This window comes from Hyla sarda, chromosome 7 (assembly GCF_029499605.1).
Source record: "Hyla sarda isolate aHylSar1 chromosome 7, aHylSar1.hap1, whole genome shotgun sequence".
In the NCBI taxonomy this organism is placed as follows: Eukaryota; Metazoa; Chordata; class Amphibia; order Anura; family Hylidae; genus Hyla; species Hyla sarda.
Genome location: NC_079195.1, coordinates 49,209,243 through 49,232,059, shown reverse-complemented (window position 1 = coordinate 49,232,059; position 22,817 = coordinate 49,209,243). Strand labels below are relative to the sequence as shown.

At 43.0% G+C, this 22,817-nt stretch overlaps 1 protein-coding gene across 3 annotated transcripts in view; it reads right to left on the bottom strand.

Moving 5' to 3' along the window:
- Positions 1-22,817, bottom strand: part of MGMT (O-6-methylguanine-DNA methyltransferase) — a 453,528-nt gene that overhangs the window by 105,699 nt on the left and 325,012 nt on the right. For all 3 annotated transcript variants that reach the window (XM_056529548.1, XM_056529549.1, XM_056529550.1), the window contains exon 4: positions 11,970-12,130. In XM_056529548.1, coding sequence (XP_056385523.1) covers positions 11,970-12,130 — 161 coding nt within the window. The remainder of the gene's footprint in view (positions 1-11,969; positions 12,131-22,817) is intronic.

Here is a 22,817-nt window from a genome sequence, read left to right as displayed (position 1 = left end):
TCTAGTTCATATCTATCTATCTATCTCATATCTATCTTTCTAATATCTCTGTCCTATTGAATTCATCTATTCACCGCTTAATATATAATTGTATAATAATAAAAATATACAGTAAAATAAAATCCATATACTTCCTAGCAGTCTGCAAATGGCCTGACCCTTTTTTCTCTTCCCTATAACTTATTCTCTCCTCATCTTGCACGGCGCCACAAACATCCTGACAGCATTGCTTGTTCAACAACAGCAAGAATAAGACACCAAATTAACATATTAAATGGAAGAAATGAATTTGCCAGTTAAAGGATTATGGAAACTAAACATTCTGTCATGTGGCTAATGATTGTAAATGTAAGAGGAGACTGGAGCGCGGGAGCGATGTGCTTCGTACGCAGTTTGTAATATTTTAAGCAGGTTTCCTGAAAACACAGTGTTTATAAAGGTATGCATGGCTGATGCTGATGGAGAGCATGCTTGTTCATAATGCTGGGAAATTGTTCAACCGCAGCTCATTCATATATAATATTTTCTTCAGTATATGTCAGCTTGTGTTACCGGTTGCAGTTGTGCAACATGAATTTCCCTGACAGTTAGCTCGGTTGCTTTGCTTCCTTTTAGGCGCTGTTACCCATGTCTGAACGTTGCGCTGCTTTCAGTGGCTGGTTGTTCTTTGTGTGCGCAACATGTGGGACAATGTTCTGCTACAGAATGACACTGTGTGCTCACAGGATCTCGGTGATATGAATGTTTTATGCTGGTGTTCTACAAAGTTTAGGGGGATTTCCTTTACTTTGCACTCTTGACACTTTATCTCTTTCTTGTTTACACAAAAGTGCATCTCAACACCTTATGGTGGCGCTAATCACCGTTGCATGACCTGCCGTCAGAATGGGTAAAAAGTCCCCCCCCCCAGTGGTCCTCAATACGCAGCTGCTGACCAACTGGATGTCACAATATTACAAACACCTTTTTGGTTTTAAAGGGGTACTCCGCCCCTAGACATCTTCTCCCCTATCCAAAGGATAGGGGATAAGATGTCAGATCGCGGGGGTCCCGCTGCTGGGGACCCCCGGGATCTCGGCTGCAGCACCCACCTCAACAGCTTCCGGCAACGCTGGAGGCTTTGGATCCCGACCACGCGAGCGAAAGAGCGTGACGTCACAACTCTGCCCCCCATGTGACGTCTAGCCCCGCCCCTCAATGCAAGTCTATGGGAGGGGGCGTGGCGGCATCACACCCCCTCCCATAGGCTTGAATTGAGGGGGCGGAGCGTGACGTCACACAGGGCGGAGCCATGACGTCACAACGCTCCGGCCCCGTGATCGACAGTAATCAGACCCGGAGCGAACACACTCAGGGGACTGATTTTAACGGGGTGCAGCGTGCAATATCACGGGGGTCCCCAGCGGCGGGACCCCCGCGATCAGGCATCTTATCCCCTATCCTTTGGATAGGGGATAAGATGTCTTAGCGCCGGAGTACCCCTTTAACATTTTCAGGATACAAAACGTTTACATTCTATTTTTTTTATAGGAGATCCATCTTCAAGCCATTGTCTCTTTATAACTGCATCTATAAATTTCCAAAAACTTATTAATATGTGAACAACCAAGGGTTTTCAGAGATGATCGTATGCATAAAAAATATATTGTACAGTAAAAGTGTACCTGTCATTCTAAAAATAACGTTTTTAATCAGTCAGGGTCGCAGTGTTCAGACCGCGACAGATCATTTTGGTCATGTGACAAAGAGCCAGGAGAAAATGCGATAAACACCAGCTTCTCCCTGCTTATTCTACTGGGATCTGAACATTTGATCAAAACTTTTGATGTGTCTCCATGAGATATCAAAAGTTTTTTTTATATAATGACAGGTATAAAAATGCATTATATATTTGAACGCTATGCTGCACACAAGATATCACTGACCCTACACTCATATGTTACTAAAGAAAACTAGTATTAATAGTACCTCTGTAGTATACACTGTATGACACCGGGGACCACCCAGAAATAGGCTACTTGTCAATCACTGGTTCAAGTCTAGAAAGTTTTTGATAAATGAAACATATTTAAATAGTTTCTTGTGTTTCGATTCAAATTCCTTGTAGATCTGTAAAGCTGGAATTCATCAGACAGATAATAATATACAGATGACTGCTATTGTCAGCGAGAACAACGGACTCATAAACACTCTTCCTTCAGCTACTGTTTTTTTCCAAGCTGCAATTAACAATTTCTGCTGCGGATTAACCAGACGGTGTAAGCAGCCTATAGATGTCTGGCTCCAAAAGTGAGGTTTTTATTTAATAATATTATTAGACAATAATGTCGCTGTCTTACAGTCATGGCCGTAAATGTTGGCATCCCTGAAATTTTTCAAGAAAATTAAGTATTTCTCACAGAAAAGGATTGCAGTAACACATATTTTGCTATACACATGTTTATTCCCTTTGTGTGTATTGGAACTAAACCAAAAAGGGAGGGAAAAAAGAAAATTGGACATAATGTCACACTAAACTCCAAAAATGGGCTGGACAAAATTATTGGCACCCTTAACTTAATATTTGGTTGCACACCCTTTGGAAAAAATAACTGAAATCAGTCGCTTCCTATAACCATCAATAAGCTTCTCACACCTCTCAGCCGGAATGTTGGACCGTGTGTATTGGAACTAAACAAAAAAAGTGAGGAAAAAAGCTAATTGGAAATAATGTCACACCAAACTCAGAAAATGGGCTGGACAAAATTATTGGCACCCTTTCAAAATTGTGGAAAAATAAGATTGTTTTAAGCATGTGAAGCTCCTTTAAACTCACCTCGGGCAAGTAACAGGTCTGGGCAATATAAAACTCACACCTGAAAGCAGATAAAAAGGAGAGAAGTTCACTTAGTCTTTGCATTGTGTGTCTGTGTGTGCCACACTAAGCATGGACAACAGAAAGAGGAGAAGAGAACTGTCTGAGGACTTGAGAAACAAAATAGGGGAATAATAACAATCTCAAGGTTACAAGTCCATCTCCAGAGATCTAGATTTGCCTTTGTCCACAGTGCGCAACATTATCAAGAAGTTTGCAACCCATGGCACTGTAACTAATCTCCCTGGGCGTGGACGGAAGAGAAAAAATGATGAAAGATGACAACGCAGTATAGTCCAGCAGCTCCAAACAAGTTCCAAAGATATTCAAGCTGTCCTACATTCTCAGGGAGCATCAGTGTCAGCGCAAACTATCCGTCAACATTTAAATGAAATGAAACGCTATGGCAGGAGACCCCGGATGACCCCACTGCTGACACAGAGGCATAAAAAAGCAAGACTACATTTTGCCAAAATGAACTTGAGAAAGCCAAAATCCTTCTGGTAAACCGTCTTGTGGACAGATGAGACCAAGAAAGAGCTTTTTGGTAAAGCACATCATTCTGCTGTTTACCGAAAATGGAATGAGGCCTAAAAAGAAAAGAACACAGTACCTACAGTGAAATATGGTGGAGGTTCAATGATGTTTTGGGGATGTTTTGCTGCCTCTGGCACTGGGTGCCTTGAATGTGTGCAAGGCATCATGACATCTGAGGATTACCAATGGATTTTGGGTCGCACTATACAGCCCAGTGTCAGAAAGCTGGGTTTGCATCAGCAGGACAACGACACCAAACATACCTCAAAAAGCACCCAGGAATGGCAACAAAGCACTGGAGAGTTCTGAAGTGACCAGCAATGAGTCCAGATCTAAATCCCATTGAACACCTGTGGAGAGATCTTAAAATTGTTGTTGGGAAAAGGCACCTTCCAATAAGAGAGACCTGGGGCAGTTTGCAAAGGAAGAGTGGTCCAACATTCCGGCTGAGAGGTGTAAGAAGCTTATTGATGGTTATAGGAAGCGACTGATTTCAGTTATTTTTTTCCAAAGGGTGTGCAACCAAATATTAAGTTAAGGGTGCCAATAATGTTGTCCAGCCGATTTTTGGAGTTTAGTGGGACATTATGTCCAATTTTCTTTTTCCCCTCCCTTTTTGGTTTAGTTCCAATACACACAAAGGGGATAAACATGTGTATAGCAAAACATGTGTTACTGCAATCATTTTCTATGAGAAATGCTTAATTTTCTTGAAAAATTTCAGGGGTGCCAACATTTACAGCCATGACTGTAGCTACGGTAAGATGGTGCAGATCCTTAGCCTCCTCTTATTTGCTGTGCCAATTCTTAGTCAACGGTGTGTAGGACAAGCGACACAGCTTAATTCATATGAATGGAGCATTGTGCAGTACCAAACAGTGCCTGCGGGGGCAGTGCTCAATCAGAGAAGAGCTAAAGTAGCCAGAACTCTTTTTTGCTAAGCATCAATGTGGGTCCCAGAGTGGAATACCTTTACTCACAAGACAGACAGGTACATAGAAGTGACGATGTATCATCACGTGAATGACAGGTGAGTAACGTCACCATCACCAGTGAATGTGCATGAGGAGCCTGCATCCCCAACTGCTTTTCCATTCCCCCTAATAGAGAGTAGCTGCATTGTTTCCTGACTCCTGCTTTACAGTTGTGCAGCACTATGCCTAAATTTTGGGGGTGGGGAATGTTATTGCTGTGTAGTAAGAAGGGGGGTGGTCTTATGATGGTGGCGTGTGCTGTTTGTCAATTATTTTTGTATTATTACCATATTATCACTGTATTAACATAGAAACATAGAATGTGTCGGCAGATAAGAACCATTTGGCCCATCTAGTCTGACCAATAATCTAAATCCTATCAATAGTCCCTGGCCCTATATTATATGAAGAATAGTCTTATATTTATCCCATACATGTGTAAACTCCTTCACTGTATTTGCAGCGACCACTTCTGCAGGAAGGCTATTCCATGCATCCACTACTCTCTCAGTAAAGTAATACTTCCTGATATTACTTTTTAACCTTTGCCCCTCTAATTTAAAACTATGTCCTCTTGTGGTAGTTTTTCTTCTTTTAAATATCGTCTCCTCCTTTACCGTGTTGATTCCCTTTATGTATTTAAAAGTCTCTATCATATCCCCTCTGTCTCTTCTTTCTTCTAGACAAGTATACAACATACTATGTTTCTGAAACCTCTGACCATGATGTCAACGGGCCCTGATGAGAACTGTGTCTGATGAGTTGTTGCTGCCCCATCTCCTACAATTACACCTCCACATGGCTCCACCTTTACATCAGCTGATGAAATCCGATTGTCGCTGGCAAAGCAATATACCCTAAGGTATGAAGTAGAATCTGAGCTAAAGCAGGGAGTGGAGCAGGTGATTGACGGTTCAAGTGATGATGCATCAGGCGCCACCTACTGCCATGGACGGTATCCTATTTGGTGAACTACAAAGTTATGTATAAAAGTCACTTTAATGGTAGGGTCATAGAAAGCGTACATACAGAATATTTTACACTGAGCGAAAGCGGGAATTGTGCTGCATATTTTCCTATGAGCAGACACTCAGGGCTACCTTCGGCAGCCCTGTGTGTGCAGTTAGGTTTGGACGAGAGCCAAGCACCCCGACGTGACTGTAAGGTGCAGGCCCGCCTCCAAACCTCATTTCAAACACAGGACTGCCATGGGTAGCCCTGTGTGTCTGCTCATGGCAGAATATGTAGCATATTTCTCACTTTCAAGCATATTTTGCACAGCAGGAAAAAAAGCTGCGTATATGTTATGGGTGAGCCTATCCTTTAGCAGTAGAAAGCACAGAAATAGGGCTGAGCTGCAATACCAGATAAACCACCCATGGACAGGTGTGCTGCTTTTCTTGGAAAGATGCCGCCATTTTTTTCTAATCACAGGATATCCAGTAGTTCATGTTAATCAGGGTCCTGACAGCAGTAATAGGGATGAGTGTACTATACCTTTTAATAATCTATTGTGCACTCAATTTTATATTCGTTCCATTCTTTTGGCCAAATATCTGTGTAATTACATTAGCTACTCTGACATTACAGTGGTATATTGCACTGTCAAACAAAAGATCTTTAAGCCAGGAGCAGCCTGCATTGAATACTTACACAGGGCACTCGGCAGAGGCTTTCATCAGAATTTATCTGTATATGCATTTATTGAGATTCATTTGCACTCGGCAGAGACCATTAGAAAGATATCAGCACGTGGCTGATGGTTCGAGGATGCAGATAAATGGCTTTTCATACCGGCTTTAGAAATCATTATCCCGCTACAAGGATGCAAACAAAGGGGCAAAGTGCTGACCACAGCAACGTACTCTCTGCAAGTGTGGAAATGACAAGGCAATTTGTCTGTCGTGTCATGATCTCTCCCTTTCTTAAGATAGATTTGACAGCAAAATTTAAGAAATCCCAGCAATATTAACAGTTATTGAGCCGCTGAAAATTTCATTCGGAGATCAAGCACTTCAATAATTTCTGATGTTTCACACTTTCCTAGACAAGAAAAAAAGGCAATAAAGCAGCAGCAAACAGTAGAGAAAAAGAGAGAAAGAAATAGAGTTGCTCATACTGGACACATTCTTTTAGGCTTTTTTTTCTTTTTTTTTAAGTTTTATTCCACTGCAGAACCACCACCACATAGAAGATTACATGGTCCACAATGAAGTCAAGGCCCAACAACATTCCGGGTAGGATTGGAGTAAAACCTAGTAAATCAGGATCAAGGAGGCCGCCATGCATCTTATAGAGTCGGCTGAACCGTAGAGTTGGCTCAAAGGTAGTGGGGTCAGCCAACTTTAGTATGAGGTGTATGGGCGCCTTAACTAATCACAGATAAGGGAGCAGAAAGAAGGTGCTGGAATGCCAAAAGACATCTGAAAATCCTGAACCAGAGAGAAAATTAAACTAAAAACTGGCAACACTGAATACCGTATTTTTTGCTCCATAAGGCGCACTTTTTCTCCCCCCAAAAGTGGGAAGGAAATGTCTGTGCGTCTTATGGAGTGAATGTGTGTGCCGATATCCGGCATTTGCATGGTATCGGGGACTTGTTTAATGTCCCCGGTACCAAGGCGCATACCTGCTGCAGTGCGGCCATCAATGCCCTGCTCCGTTGCTCCATTCTGCTGTTCACATCCCCGTTCTGCCGTCCGCATCATGGCGTCCTATGGAGGAACATGTGACACACACGTCACTCCACATCCTCCCCTGCGCCCAGCGTAACACTACGGAGGAAGGAGGAGTGACGTGTATGTCATATGCTCCTCCATAGGACGCTATGATGCGGACGGCAGCACAAGGATGCGGGCGGCAGAACGGGGATTTGGATGGCAGAATGGGGCAGCAGAGCAGCAAACGCAGGTGAGCAACTACCGTGGGGGCACTGTCTACAAGTGGGGGCATTGTCTACAAGGGGGGGCCTGCTGTTTACAAGGGGGCACTGTCTACAAGGGGGGGGGGGCTGCTGTTTACAAGGAAGCACTGTCTACAAGGGGGGGCTGCGGTTTACAAGGGGGCACTGTCTACAAGGGGGGGGGGGCTGCTGTTTACAAGGGGGCACTGTCTACAAGGGGGGCCTGCTGTTTACAAGGGGGCACTGTCTACAAGGGGGGGCCTGCTGTTTACAAGGGGGCACTGTCTACAAGGGGGGCCTGCTGTTTACAAGGGGGCACTGTCTACAAGGGGGGCCTGCTGTTTACAAGGGGGCACTGTCTACAAGGGGGGCCTGCTGTTTACAAGGGGGCACTGTCTACAAGGGGGGCCTGCTGTTTACAAGGGGGCACTGTCTACAAGGGGGGCCTGCTGTTTACAAGGGGGCACTTTCTACAAGGGGGGCCTGCTGTTTACAAGCGGACACTGTCTTCCCTATCAGTGCTTCTAGGCTTGATTTGGGCTTGAGGTGAATCGTTGCTGTAAAAAAGCGTTTCTTTGCAACACACACTGCTCTCTGTCCCTCTCTGCAATAGAACACTGATCTTAGTGGCGGCAAGATGGCTGCCGATTATATAGGGCTGCGACATCACAGGGGTGGCTGACTGCTGATAGGCTGCATGTGATTCAGGGTCATCCCGCCGACCCTTTTTCCCACCTTCCCAGCATTCCTTGCCCCATGTTCTCACATGTGGATCCATCATTTTAGATGCCCTGGAGCGTGGACTGCACTAAATGGAGTATAATGAAGCGATTTGCGCAATCAGATTTGATTCGCTCATCCCCAATTACCACTTATGGTGAGTAAAGTTTTATTTTATTTTTTCTAAAGTCTACCTGTAATGAGGTGCATACATTACATTTGCATTGGCAGAGTGCATAGATTACAAAAGGTAGCATGACAATGAAACAGCAAGCACATCGTCCACCCGATACAAATGTAATGTATGCACCTTATTGTCATCCAGCACCTTACATCCCTTATGCTGCTATACACAGTTCCCCATGGTTCTAGCATTTTATAATACACTTTAACTACGATTTATGAGATTTCCTTTTGTCAGACGCCATTCCTGTCTTTTATACATTTTGTGATTTTAATCAATAAAAATTGGTTTGCATTACTTCTGTTTCTGCCACAGTTCTCTTGTGTAGATTTTGTAGTTTGTTGCTGTTTTGGCAGAAGTGATTTAGTCCATTACTATTGTCCTAGGAGTACTATAGGGAGCAACATACAACCCCCCTCCAATACATAGGAGTTGTACTGTGTGTGTTGGTATATTTATATACCATATATACTCGAGTATAAGCCTGAAAACGCCCCCCCTCAGCTTATACTTGAGTGAACAAAAAAAACATTTCTGACTTTGGCTGTGAGGGGATGGTCCCGGCCGTCCATCTCCACCTGTCAATCCCTTCTCAGTGGTCTTCAACCTGCGGACCTCCAGATGTTGCAAAACTACAACTCTCAGCATGCCCGGACAGCTGGGAGTAGTAGTTTTCAAACATCTGGAGGTCCGCAGGTTGAAGACCACTGTGGCCTTTGTCATCATCCAGACCCCCTTTTGTTTTCTACTCACCTCCCCTCGGTGGGAAGGAAGGGTGAGTTGGTCCGGGCCATCCATATTCGACCTCCCATGCTGCAGGGACTGTCCGGTCGTTCCGGGCTGTCCATCTTCACCGCTCTGGGCCAGCCCCGGACTAGTGACGTTGCCTTGACGACGACGCGCAGCCGATGGCTGTCCGGGCATGCTGGGAGTTGTAGTTTTGCAACATCTGGAGGTCCGCAGGTTGAAGACCACTGAAATTGAAGGGATTGACAGGCAGTGATGATGAAAGGGGGGGGGGATGATGACGAGGGGGGATGATGACGAGGGTGATGTTGACGGGGTGATGATGACATGGGGGGGGATGATGTATTTCCCACCCTAGGCTTATAGTCGAGTCAATAACTTTTCCTGGGTTTTTGGGGGGAAATTAGGGGCCTCTGCTTATATTCGGGAAGGCTTATACTCGAGTATATTTGGTATATCTACACACAATGTATGCATATATTTGCTATTTTTGCCAACCCGTACATATATTCATAAATGTTAGCAGGTTTATTGTATTATTCATATTGTAGCTCCCTGTGTGGAGGAAAGTTCTACATAAAAAAAAAAATAATAATAATAATAATAAAAAAAAGAAAAAAAGAAAATCTACTATTTCCAGTGATAAGACTTTGCATTTCATAGATTATTTGTTTCATTTATTTCTGACAGCTGACAGATTCTCACCAACTAAAATGTCTGCATACAAATGAGCTCATGTTTACTCCCAACCTGAAAAGCTAGACCCCTGAAGTGTGAACTGACCGGTGTTATTGTTGGGGTCAGGACTAAAACCTGCATGGAGAAAAAAAATATTGAATAAAGAAAAAAAACATAAATTATATATATATATATATATATATATATATATATATATATATATATATAATGTATATATCCGTGCAAGCTTCATCACTACATAATTTATTTCTTTAATTTTCGGTTATTTGCCTTACATCTCATGCACACTTACGTAACAATTTTGCCCTCAATGTAAACCAAACAGGAGGCATCTGATCAGCTACCTAATGTAATGTAACTCTCACCAACTGTGTTTACGAAGCTGACTAATTGTCTATTAGTGTGCCTCATTTATTACATTCTGAAGAAGACAATTGGACATGGTTAACCCCTTTTACTCCAATTTGAAGTTGGGTTATTCTTAAATCCGGTGTCCTACCTATAGGTCAAACCACCACATGGGGTCAGGTAGGTGAAGGAATTGGCGTGAAACTGTTCTTTATCAAAAGACTGTTCTCTATTGGGAAATTGACAAGTGTCTGGGACCATTTAGTTCCTCCTCTTTCCCAAGATCCTCCCAAAACAAAGGCGTGAACACTAAACAATCGCAGCCACACTTCCAAACTAGACGGTGGCTTGGAATCACTAAGTGTGTACTCAGATGGATAAGATGGTGCATGTGTAAAGGAAGGGGCCCATACACCTGATAAGCCGGAACTAAGAGCTGTGTGGCTGCAGCTTACCCCTCCTCTCAGGAGAGATAACTGTTGGCTGAAAGAACATTCAGCAAACAGTTATTTAAAGAGTATCGCAAGCCTTAAAAGAGTAATTTTACACGTAGATGAATTCAAAAGAAATGTTATAGAACTCCTTTTTTTTAGTTTTGTTTTTTTTTAGTTAAAGAAGCACTCCGGTTTTCTTTATCATATCATACACACAAACACTAGTCAAACAGCGCCATTTGTTTCATTCTAGCATAGCTGCATCCATGCGATTCATTACTGTAACTGGGTCATGTGATCAAGACTCTGATAACCAGAAAATACAGCGCTTTATGTGTCACAGGAAGTGGTCTGTTATGGGTCAGCTGACTTCCTGTGAACTACAGGATGACATTATTACCTATAAGATGCCTCCCTTCCCCATTCAGCTGCAATACTGCTGTTGCTATCCCTATGGGATCAGGATTTTTAGTAGTTATACACCTTTCTTCCAGCTCTATTTGTATACTGATGAAAATTCAATGAAATCAGGATATATTGTAATTATGCATCTCCCCTCCAGCTTTATCTGTATACTGCTGCTGCTATCTCTATGCGATCAGGATAAATAGTAGTTATACACCTTTCCTCCAGCTCTATGCATAGTTTCAACTGTGATTTTGGAAACTGTCAGCAAAAGCAGCGAAAAGGCAGTTAAAACGCATTAAAAATACAGTAAAAACACAAAGTGTGAACACAGCCTGAAGAATCAAATTCTTCCTAAGATACCTCCACTCGTGATTATATGTAAATATTTCTCTATAAAAACACACTGCACATCAAAACTGCACATAATTTGAACTAATGCCAACCCACTTGGGTCTAAGTCTAATCTGCTCACCTGCAGCTGTCTGAGATTGGATGAACTGCAGTGATGAGACTCCACTCTCTCTCTCTCTCTGCAAAGCCAGAGGCTCCATGATAAAAGTAGGCAGCATTGGAAAATCATTTCAGAGTGAAAATAGAAATCAATATGGCTGAAAACCATGCCTGCCACATCAGCTAAAACTGGTAATCACAAGTCATACACAAGAACCTTCACATTATTCTCTATTAATAGAGTCCTAGATTACTGTGACCTTTGTAACTATATCACACTGGGCCTTTGTCTGTTTGTGAGGTATACAAGTGACCAGGTTAGCAGTGGCAGGATTAAAGGGGTACTCCGGCGCTTTGACATCTTATCCCCTATCCAAAGGATAGGGGATAAGATGGCTGATCGCGGGGGTCCCGCCGCTGGGGACCCGCGTGATCTTTCACGCCGCACCCTATTAAAATCAGTCCCCGGAGCGTGCTTGCTCCGGGTCTGATTACTGTCGATCACGGGGACGGGGGCGTTGTGACGTCACGGCTCCGCCCCCGTGTGATGTCACGGCTCCGCCCCTCAATGCAAACCTATGAGAGGGGGCATGACAGCTGTCCTTTGGATAGGGGATCAGATGTCTAAGCGCCGGAGTACCCCTTTAAATGTTATTTATATGATATTCCAATCTAGACAAAACAATGAGAAAATAAATACCGCCACATGTACCTTTCTGAAAGAGTGGATGGTGGAAAGCAGGGGTAGGGTATTTCTCTATCAGCCAGGGCTCACAGAAGTAGGCTCGCAGCCAGTCGGCGCACTGTTTCAGCGGAGCGATCATTTCCTCAGGGCCCTCGCATACCTTGAAAGACGCGGAGGCATCCTCGGCCCTGTAAGCGACAGAACATTAATGTGTTTTCCTTCCAACCATGTTATGTTACTTTTCCTGCAATAAATTAGCAAGCAAAACAAACCCGACTCAATAGGGAAACACAAGGCTACGTTCTAGTAACACGTGTAGTTAGCGGCTGTCTGGAATTAAAAGGAAGTTATTAACCAGATTAGGATTTTTTTTTTAAATATCGCTACTATAAAAGGTCCTATACTATACTTCATCAAAACTACGAAAACAATGACGCAAAAGAAGGAATTATCTGTGGTCAAATATGGTACTGTGCAAAAAAATGTTACATTTTACTCACGCCAAATGGGATGGAGTAAAGAATATGAGTTCTGTCAAAATTTTACTTCTTAAAGGGGTACTCCGGTGAAAACCTTTTTTCTTTTAAATCAACTGGTGGCAGAAAGTTAAACATATTTGTAAATTACTTCTATTAAAAAATCTTAATCCTTCCAGTACTTATTAGCTGCTGAATGCTACAGAGGAAATTCCTTTCTTTTTGGAACACTGATGACATCACGAACACAGTGCTCTCTGCTGACATCTCTGTCCATTTTAGCAACCATGCAGAGGAGATGTATGCTAAGGGCAGCATGGTGGCTCAGTGGTTAGCACTGCTGCCCTGCAGTGCTGGGGACTTAGGTTCAAATCCCACTAAGGACAACAATAAATAAAGCGTTATTATTATTATAATAATGTCAGCAGAGAGAACTGTGCTTGTCATGTCATCAGAGAGCATTCCAAAAAGAAAATAATTTCCTTTGAAGTATTCAGCAGCTAATAAGTACAGGAAGGATTAAGATTTTTTAATAGAAGTAGTTTACAAATATGTTTAACTTTCTGCCACCAGTTGATTTAAAAGAAAAAAGGTTTTCACCGGAGTACCCCTTTAATCTTAAATTACGAAGTGCAATATGATGTCATTTTGTTTTTATCAAGCCTATTTATTCATTTAAATAAAATGTATTAGCATATGAAATGAAAACCCTTTTCTATAGGGTAGTACAGTGTTTCCTAACCAGAATGCCTTCAGTTGTGTCAAAACTACAACCCCCAGCATGCCCGGACAGCCGTTGGCTGTCCGGGCATGCTGCGGGTTGTAGTTTCGCAATAGCTGGAGGCTCACCGTTTGAAGACCACTGCTAAATGAAGCATAAATAAATAAAGTAACTCTCAAATCTGCCCAGTGTATAGTGTTGCTCGCGAATATTCGCAATGCGAATTTTATTTGCGAATATCGCATATTCGCAAATTCACGAATATAGCACTATATATTCGCAATTACCAATATTCGTTGTTTTTTTTTTTTTTTTTTTCCACAGTGATCACCCCTCTCTACTTCCAGCTTGTGTGGTGTAAAGAAGGCTCTAATACTACTGTGTGAAATTTTTGCATATACGAAAATAAAACGAATATTACGAATATGCAAATTTAGCAAATATATGATGACTATTCATCCATAAATTTGCGAAATATCGCAAATTCGAATATGGCCTATGCCGCTCAACACCAGTGTACACAGCTCCTACACAGACCTCTGTATCTCTATGGTTACAGACAACAAGCAGTCCTTTGCGTAGTCAGATCAAGCAGTCATTTGTTACTCCACTCTGCCTGTTTTTTTTTAGGCCGGATTCCCAATGTGGAACCTCTGGACGCAATTTACGATGGAGGTCAAGCGGGTGATGCTAGGACTGTGCAGACTGCATTGCCGTCCCTCGAAATGACCGCAATGCACTTCTGGGTGGATCCGCCGGAAGACCCGCTCAGAAATGCATTGCGTTCTAAGGAAACGTCAATGCAGCCCGCCTGGTCCTAGTGCCGCCCGCGGGATCTGCGGCAGAGATTCCGTACGGAGATTCCGCAGTGTGAACCCGGCCTGTCTGTAGATTAGCAAAGAGCGAACAGATGGGAATAAAACATAAGATGCCAGGATCAGACTACACAAGGTTTGTCCGTAGTCTGTAACCATGGAGACATAGAGGTCTGCTCAGGAGGATAGACATAAAATGGGAGGAGATTTCAAATCAAGACTATTGCTCGGATGAATTGAAAGTTGCTCCTATGAATTGGAGCAATATAAATAATTGGTTGCAAGGTGGATACAGGATTTATTACTTTGACTCTATGAAATGTATTAACAAAACGAATATCCATAGGAATAATTAAAATGATTTTTATTCGGCAAAAGGAGGGAAGTAACGTGCATAGAGAAATAGTAGCGCAATTGTCTCTGAATGAAATGTAACACCTACCGTATTTTTCGCCCTAAAAGATGCACCGGCGTATAAGACGCACCCAATTTATAGGTGCAAAATCTAAAAAAATTAAGATTCTGAACCCAATAGTGGTCTTCAACCTGCGGACCTCCAGATGTTGCAAAACTACAACTCCCAGCATGCCCGGACAGCCTGGAGGTCCGCAGGTTGAAGACCACTGCATAGGAGGTAATACTCACGTGTCCCCGCCGCTCCGGACCCGTCACCGCTGCCCTGGATGTCGCTCCATCGCTGTCGCCGTGTCTCCATTGCTCCGGAATGTCTCTGCTGCCGGCCGGGTATCCTCGCTCTCCGTCGCCGCCATCACGTCGTTACGCACGCCGACGCACGTGCGCGACGACGTGATGACGAGGAAGGAGAGCGCGGGCCATACAGGGGATCCCGGCACGGAGCAGACACCTAGGAGGCAGGTAAGGTCCCACCTGGTGTCCTGTAAGCACTAACCCGGCTGTTCAGTCGAGCTGTTCGGGACCGCCGCGGTGAAATCGCGTTGGTCCAGAACAGCCCGACTGAACAGCCGGGTTAGTGTTATTTTCGCTTCAGACGCGGCGGTCAGCTTTGATCGCCGCGTCTGAAGGGTTAATACAGGGCATCACCGCGACGTTGATGTCCTGTATTAGCCGCGGGTCCCGGCCGTTGATGGCCGCAGGGACCGCCGCAATAGGGGTGTATTCGCCGTATAAGACGCACCAACTTTCCCCCCCCCCCCAGTTTTGGGGAAGAAAAAGCGCGTCTTATACGGCGAAAAATACGGGATGTAAAACATACTTTTAGTATTGAGCTGTATTTTATTGATCCATAGCAGTTGATCGTGAGGTCTATTCCCCTTATTTTTAATAAATAAATTACACACACACATAAAATATATATATTTTACTTGGTCAGAACTCAGTCCAGGCCTATTTAATTGGAAGGAGACTGCAAAGGGGTCTGTCCCTGGCGGTCTACCAGTTCTCTGACTGGGAGCATATGGGGTGTGAGCTTTGCCACCTGTTCACACTGGCGTAGTGCAGAGCGGCGGCTGTTGCTGCAGTGGCACTGTGTCTGTGGGGTGGCGCAGCCCAAAGCCTGGGGCTAGGCTGGGAAGCATTGGAGCTGCTCTGCTACTACTAGGCTGTTCTACCTATGGGCACTGGCGACACGGTGGTCAAGGACTTGACAATGGTGGTGTGAGTCCACAGAAACATAGTCATTGTATCTAGGGAATAAAGCTACTATGTTTTTAACTGGATATGCTGGTGTGCTGCAGTCAACTTCTTATATATATATATATATATATATATATATACTAGCTGAGTACCCGGTGTTGCCCAGTTTTTCCTTCCTAATCCTTGTTGGGGAGGAAAATAAACAAAGGAGGAAGCTTTTGACTTCCTATCCCGTCCTCATATATTGTTGTCATATCCCGACCTCCTATCCCGTCATCATATCCCGACCTCCTATCCCGTCCTCATATCTCGACCTCCTTTCCCGTCCTCCTATCTCGACCTCCTATCTCGACCTCCTATCCCATCCTCCTATCTCGACCTCCTATCCCGTCCTCCTATCCCGACCCATAATATGTGTACCAGTTATTGAAATATCTCCAGCCGTACGGAAGTTATGTGGGAACATACATTTCCCATTGATTTGAATGGGACTTTAAACAAAAACCCTGACCCTCACAAATGGGGGTAGTTAAGGGTTAAATTAACTATCCTATATTTTAAGCGGACATATAAGTAACATGTGACCAAGTATTATCGAAATATCTCCAGCCGTTTGGAAGTTATGCAGTAACGTATATTTCCCATTGACTTGTATGGGACTTTAAACATAAGACCCGCCCCTGGCAAATGGGGGTGAGTAAGGGTTAAATAACCTATCCTATGTTTGTTGTTGACATATAAGTAACATGTGTGCCAAGTTTCATGTTAATATCTTTAGCCGTTTGGACGTGATGCTGGAACATACACACATACATACATACACACACACGTTGAGATATATATATATATATATATATATATATATATATATATATATACACACACACACACACACTGAGAAGCATAGGATTCTTTTGCATGTGCGGCCATGTCTGTTTTTTTCCAATGCTGTCTTATTGATCCATAGCAGAACTGCTCTACTTTGTATACTCCGTATCGGGACATACATCGGGTCCATCTTCAGTGTATTATGGCTACTTGTTTGTCTTCCTATAAACTCCATGTTGCATCATATTTTGTTTTCTTTCCTGAGTGACCTTATTCGATATTTGGAATTTCCCGTCGTTCTGTATGGAGAAAGAAGTGTGATGTCCGCTGAGGTTTTCTTTTGGCCATGCTGCCACCATGAACAGAACATCCAGCTTCATTAACATATTTAATTGGCCGCTTCTACAGAGAATTAGATCCCAAAATGTTTGTGCTGCAGCAGACTTGCAAATCTAGTTGGCCTTTAAAATGATATACTGAGCCTTAACAAGCCGGCCTTACATGACCTCAGTCATAGTCTCTGCGCAGTACTTGTGTGTTGTGTAGTTTGTGCCTGTTCTGACATGTGCTATTGGGTTTGGTGGAAGAAAATGCAACACCAGCAGGCGGGTACAGGGACTGCAAAATAACTAAATCAGTAAATAAACAAATAAATAAATATATAAAACAAGTGTGTTCTCATAAGCTGTAGTTAAAGAGGGCACTATGGTGCCAAATAGTTAAACAGATTTGTGAATGTCTTATTTAAAAAATCTTAATCCTTCCATCACCTATCAGCTGCTGTATGCTCCAGAGGAAGTTGTGTAGTTGTTTCCAGTCTGGCCATACAGCTCTCTGCTGACACCTCTGTCCATGTAGTAGAAGAGGTTTGCTTTGGGGATTTGTTCCAGCTATGGACAGATCCCAATATGGACAGAGGTGTCAGTGGAGAGCTCTGTGGTCAGACTGAAAAGAACTACACAACTTCCTCTGGAGCATACAGCAATTAATAAGTACTGGAAGGATTAAGATTTGTAAATAGAAGAACATTTTCAAATCTGTATACCTTTCTGGTACTAGCTGATTTGAGAAAAAATTGTTTCCCTCCAGAGTACCGTTTAAAGTGAAAAACATATTTATATGACGTACTTCTGCAAGTACAGAAAGCTCCTATATGTGTACTCAGTTGTACTGATCGGTGGAATGCCAGCACTTGGCACCCTGCTGATCAGCTGTTAGACAGAGCTGCAACACCTACATCAGTGTTTTCCAAACAGTGGCCCTCCAGCTGTTACACAATTACAACTCTTAGCATACCCAGACAGATGATGACTGATCAGGCATGCTTGGAGGTGAAGTTATGCAACAGCTGGAGGCACACTGGAAAACACTGGCCTACATGCTACATATACCTAGGGAGAGATTTATATACATATACCTAGGGAGAGATTTATTATGAGCGCAGAATTTTGCACAATGCGAAACCTCTGCTGTGCAAGCGCACACTTTCCTGGTTCCTGCCTAAAATTCATGATGTGGAGCACTTCATGGGGTAATAAACACAGTGATGTCACAGTACACAGGTAATATACACAGTGATGTCATAGTACACAGATAATATATATAGTGATGTCACAGCGCAGTGATAATATACACAGTGATGTCACAGTAAAGGGATAATACACACAGTAATGTCACAGTACAGGGATAATATACAGTGATGTCCCAGTACAGGGATAATACACACAGTGATGTCACAGTACAGGGATAATATACACAGTGATGTCACAGTACAGGGATAATACACAGTGATGTCACAGTATAGGGATAATATACACAGTGATGTTACAGTACAGGGATAATACATACAGTGATGTCACAGTACAGGGATAATACACACAGTTATGTCACAGTACAGGGATAATATACACAGTGATGTCACAGTACAGGGATAATTTACAAAGTGATGTCACAGTGCAGGGATAATATACACAGTGATGTCACAGTACAGGGATAATACACAGTGATGTCACAGTACAGGGATAATATACACAGTGATGTCACAGTACAGTAATAATATACACAGTGATGTCACAGCACAGGGATAATATACACAGCGATGTCACAGTGTTAAGGATCGATTTGGATGAGGCCTTAAAATGTGCATGACTGCTGCTGTGTACTGCTGAATGTCGACACAAGAATTATACACCAGGCAAAAAAAGTTGGTATAAAACTCTTTCTCAGCAAGAAACTCAGAGAGTTCTCAAGTCTTCTCAGAGAGTTCCCAGATAAAGTTCTGTTTAATACACAGAAGTATGTTGGTTTTTACATTTGACAAAAAGGGGAGGTTAGTTATCACGTCAAAATCATCATGTTATATTTTGATTGGTTATTTGAGTTTTGTGTATGTATACATTAGCATATTGAACACTAATTTCTTTCTTGGCCGTAGTTCACCATCCCCCTATTCTACCAGAAAATCCCAGATCTCTCTGCCCTTCTACACCGTCTATATCTTCCTCAAATATTTTGTCTTTTGACTTCTCATCTTGGTCCTTCTGGCGTCATCCCAAGGTTTCCATTTTAGTCACAAGCAGATAGCAAGCTGATTTATAGGTTAAGGGTGGGTAACAAATATCTTTTTGCAGCATTAGCAATGGCATATAAGTATATAAGTATTAATATATATTGATCATGAGTCAGAATCATTTTAATCAACTTGTCAACAGTACAGGGATAATATGCAGTGATGTCACGATACAGGGATAATATATACAGTGATGTCACAGTACAGGGATAATACACAAAGTGATGTCACAGTACAGGGATAATACATACAGTGATGTCACCGTGCAGGGATAATACACACTGATGTCACAGTACATGGATAATACACAGTGATGTCACAGTACAGGACTAATACACAGTGATGTCACAGTACAGGGATAATACACACATTGATGTCACAGCACAGGGATAATACGCATTGATTTAACTGTACAGGTATAATACATAGTGATGTCACAGTACAAGGATACTACACACAGTGATGTCACAGTACATGGATAATACACACATTGATTTCACAGTACAGGGATAATACACAGTGATGTCACAGTACAGGGATAATACACACAGTGATGTCACAGTACAGGGATAATACACAGTGATGTCACAGTACAGGGATAATACACACAGTGATGTCCCAGTACAGGGATAATACACAGTGATGTCACAGTACAGGGATAATACACACAGTGATGTCACAGTACAGGGATAATACACAGTGATGTCACAGTACAGGGATAATACACACAGTGATGTCACAGTACAGGGATAATACACAGTGATGTCACAGTACAGGGATAATACACACAGTGATGTCACAGTACAGGGATAATACACACAGTGATGTCACAGTACAGGGATAGTACACACAGTGATGTCACAGTACAGGAATAATACACAGTGATGTCACAGTACAGGGATAATATACACAGTGATGTCACAGTACAGGGATAATATACAGTGATGTCACAGTACAGGGATAATATACACAGTAATGTCACAGTACAGGGATAATATACACAGTGATGTCACAGTACAGGGATAATACACACAATGATGTCACAGTACAGGGATAATATACACAGTGATATTAAAAACTTGTTTTCCCTTGTAAATCCGAGTTGCCAATAAGGCTCTTACAACCCTAGGGCCACCTCCGTCTGCAGCCTCTTCAGCCATAATAGTTATGCTTGCATGCAAGGAAACTACAGTCACCAATATTTTTATCTACTTGCACCGGCTAACTGGTCATACTTTCCATAAGTTTGGAAATAAGTCTTTCTATCCATAATTTATTCCTGTTCTGCCCACACACAAATACGATAGATAATCAAGTAACCAGCATAATAAATAATAAAATAAAGCTCCCTTATTTAAAATAAAGCTTCTGTACTCGCTCCCAACAAACAACTAACACTTCTGAATATTAAATATTAGCAGGCGAGACACTACTGGCACCCGCCCAACGGCTCACGAACAAGCAGCCAAAGTAACCACAGGAAATATACACCTTTAGGCTGGAATCTACGCTAGCATTTTTGCTTCATGCACTTTTTCGTGATGGGAAAGAAAATTGATTTCTCGCAAAACAATTAGTTGCAATCCACTTCAAAGACGGTACAGCGCGTTTGGATGGATTTCAGCGCCAATAGTGCTTCCCAGTCTCCGTTCTGCTTTACTGAATCCCGCTCATGTTTACGATCAGTAGATGGGTGGTTGTTATTGACACAACATTTGGCTCTTGCGACTGCCTTTGGTAGCATGGATCATACCGTAAGGAAGTGTTCCTGTCTCCAGCTGTTGCAAAACTACAACTGTCAGCATGCCCGGACAGCAAACGGCTGTCCGGGCATGCTGGAAGTTGTAGTTGTGCAACAGCTGGAGGCACCCGGGTTTTAAAATATGTCATAAGGTAAAAAAAAAAAATGAACCTCTCAATATGATGTGTTAAAGGAAATCTGTCACAAGTGTCACCTACACTAAAATGTCGGTACAGACAGGTAGTGCAGGTGACACTGATGACAACGGTACTTACCTTGTCCCGTTCCGTGCAGTGGATCTTCGATAATCTTCTCCGATAGCTTCAGCTCCGGGCCCAGTTTGGAACACAGGCAGAGTTTAGTGACGTCACCGCTGCTGTTCTCTAGCAGCGGTACCCATCAGAGAGCAGCATCGATGACGTCATTAAGCGCCGCCCATGCTCCAAGCCAGGCCCAGAGCTGAAGATACCGAAGAATGACTGCACGGACCGGGTCAAGGCAAGTACCGTTGTCATCAGTGTCATCTGCACTACCTGTCTGTATCAACTTAGGGTAATTTTATGATGACATGGTGAACAGCAGATTTTCCGATCACTGTTTTTCCCAAGGGAAACCACATTTGCAGGGAAAAGTTGACAGTATAAGCAGAAGCGTACTTACTAATAGGCCTACAAAGCTCAAGCCAATGGTGGAAGTTCAACGGGGGTGACAAAAGAGCCACCATAATACACCAGCTCAGAGGGAGGAGAATCCCAGACATAGGGGGAAGTTTAAGTTTAAAATCCGCCACAATACAATACCGCCTGCACTGTTGATAAGGTTAGGTTCACACCACATTTTTGCAATACAAATTTTTATCAGGTTTTTGATTAAAAAAAACAAAAAACAGATTCCTCAAAACCTGACTAAACTGTATCAAAACATGTGTACAAAGTTTTATCTGTATACGGTTGAAAACTGTATACGGTTTGAAAAATGATGTCCGGTTGCATCCGTTTTTTAAGAAAAAACTGTGCAAAGTCAAAAACCGTATGGTAAAAACCAGATGGAACCGTACACACATACAGGTCTGTACGGTTCCCATTGACTCCCGTGTTAAAAAAAATGTGTACGGGTCAATATGGTTTTTCACCCGGACCAAAAACCGTGGTAGGCCACTGTTTTCTGTCCAGAAAAAAAACAGAAAAAAAACGTGTGGTTTGAAAAACGGAGACAACCGTATACAATATGGTGCATACGGTTTTGAATGGAAAGTCTATGCCCACGGTTTTCTGTACGGTTGCATACATTTTTTTTTTTATGTATCCAAAAACTGTATAGAAAAATTGTGGTGGGAACCCACCCTAAGAGGGAGGAGGATCCCAGGCCTGGCCTAAGGCAGCAGAAAAGCCACCACAAAACACCACTGCCTGCACTGTGCTCAGGGGGGATCTGAATTGTGCAGATGTGTAACCAGTTCACGAGCCAGCACAGGGACCCCAATAATTGTAATTGCCCCCACCCCTCCAGCCTTCAACCTTGCCTGAGGGAAAGCTGGCACCGCCAGAGATGAAGAAGAGAAAGGAGGCTGCAGTTGCTCTGGAGCAGGAGAAGAAGCTGGTTCTGTGTATTGGTGGGAGTTGTCTTCATGGGAGTTGTTAAAGGGAACCTGCCATGACATTTTATCCCCTGTAACCATTAGCAACAGGGGATCAAATGTCCATGCCTGAGGAAAAGTTGCTACTACCGGAGGAGGATAAGAGAGAGGAGACTGCAGCAGCTCTGGAAAAGAAGAAGAAGCCGGCTCTGTAGGCTACAAAATTGGCTAAGAAATTGGCCTGTCCGCACATGGCTATGGTAAGGTGTACCCCAACCGATCCCCCACCCATGAGACAACCCCTTTAACCAAGGATGAAATGTAACCAATTTATCTGATTCTTCCAAACCAGATGCAACAGATAAATGACTTAGCGTTTTTACCTCTATGTCCGGCTGTGATGGCAACAATCTTCATAAAACAATGTTTAAAAACGTTCCGCGCTGTATGCAAATTCCAAGCAAGTAGTCCCCTGCATGGTGTGGCATTTAAAAGTAGTCACCGCGCCCAGGGCTGTAATCACGTCCCTCCTGTC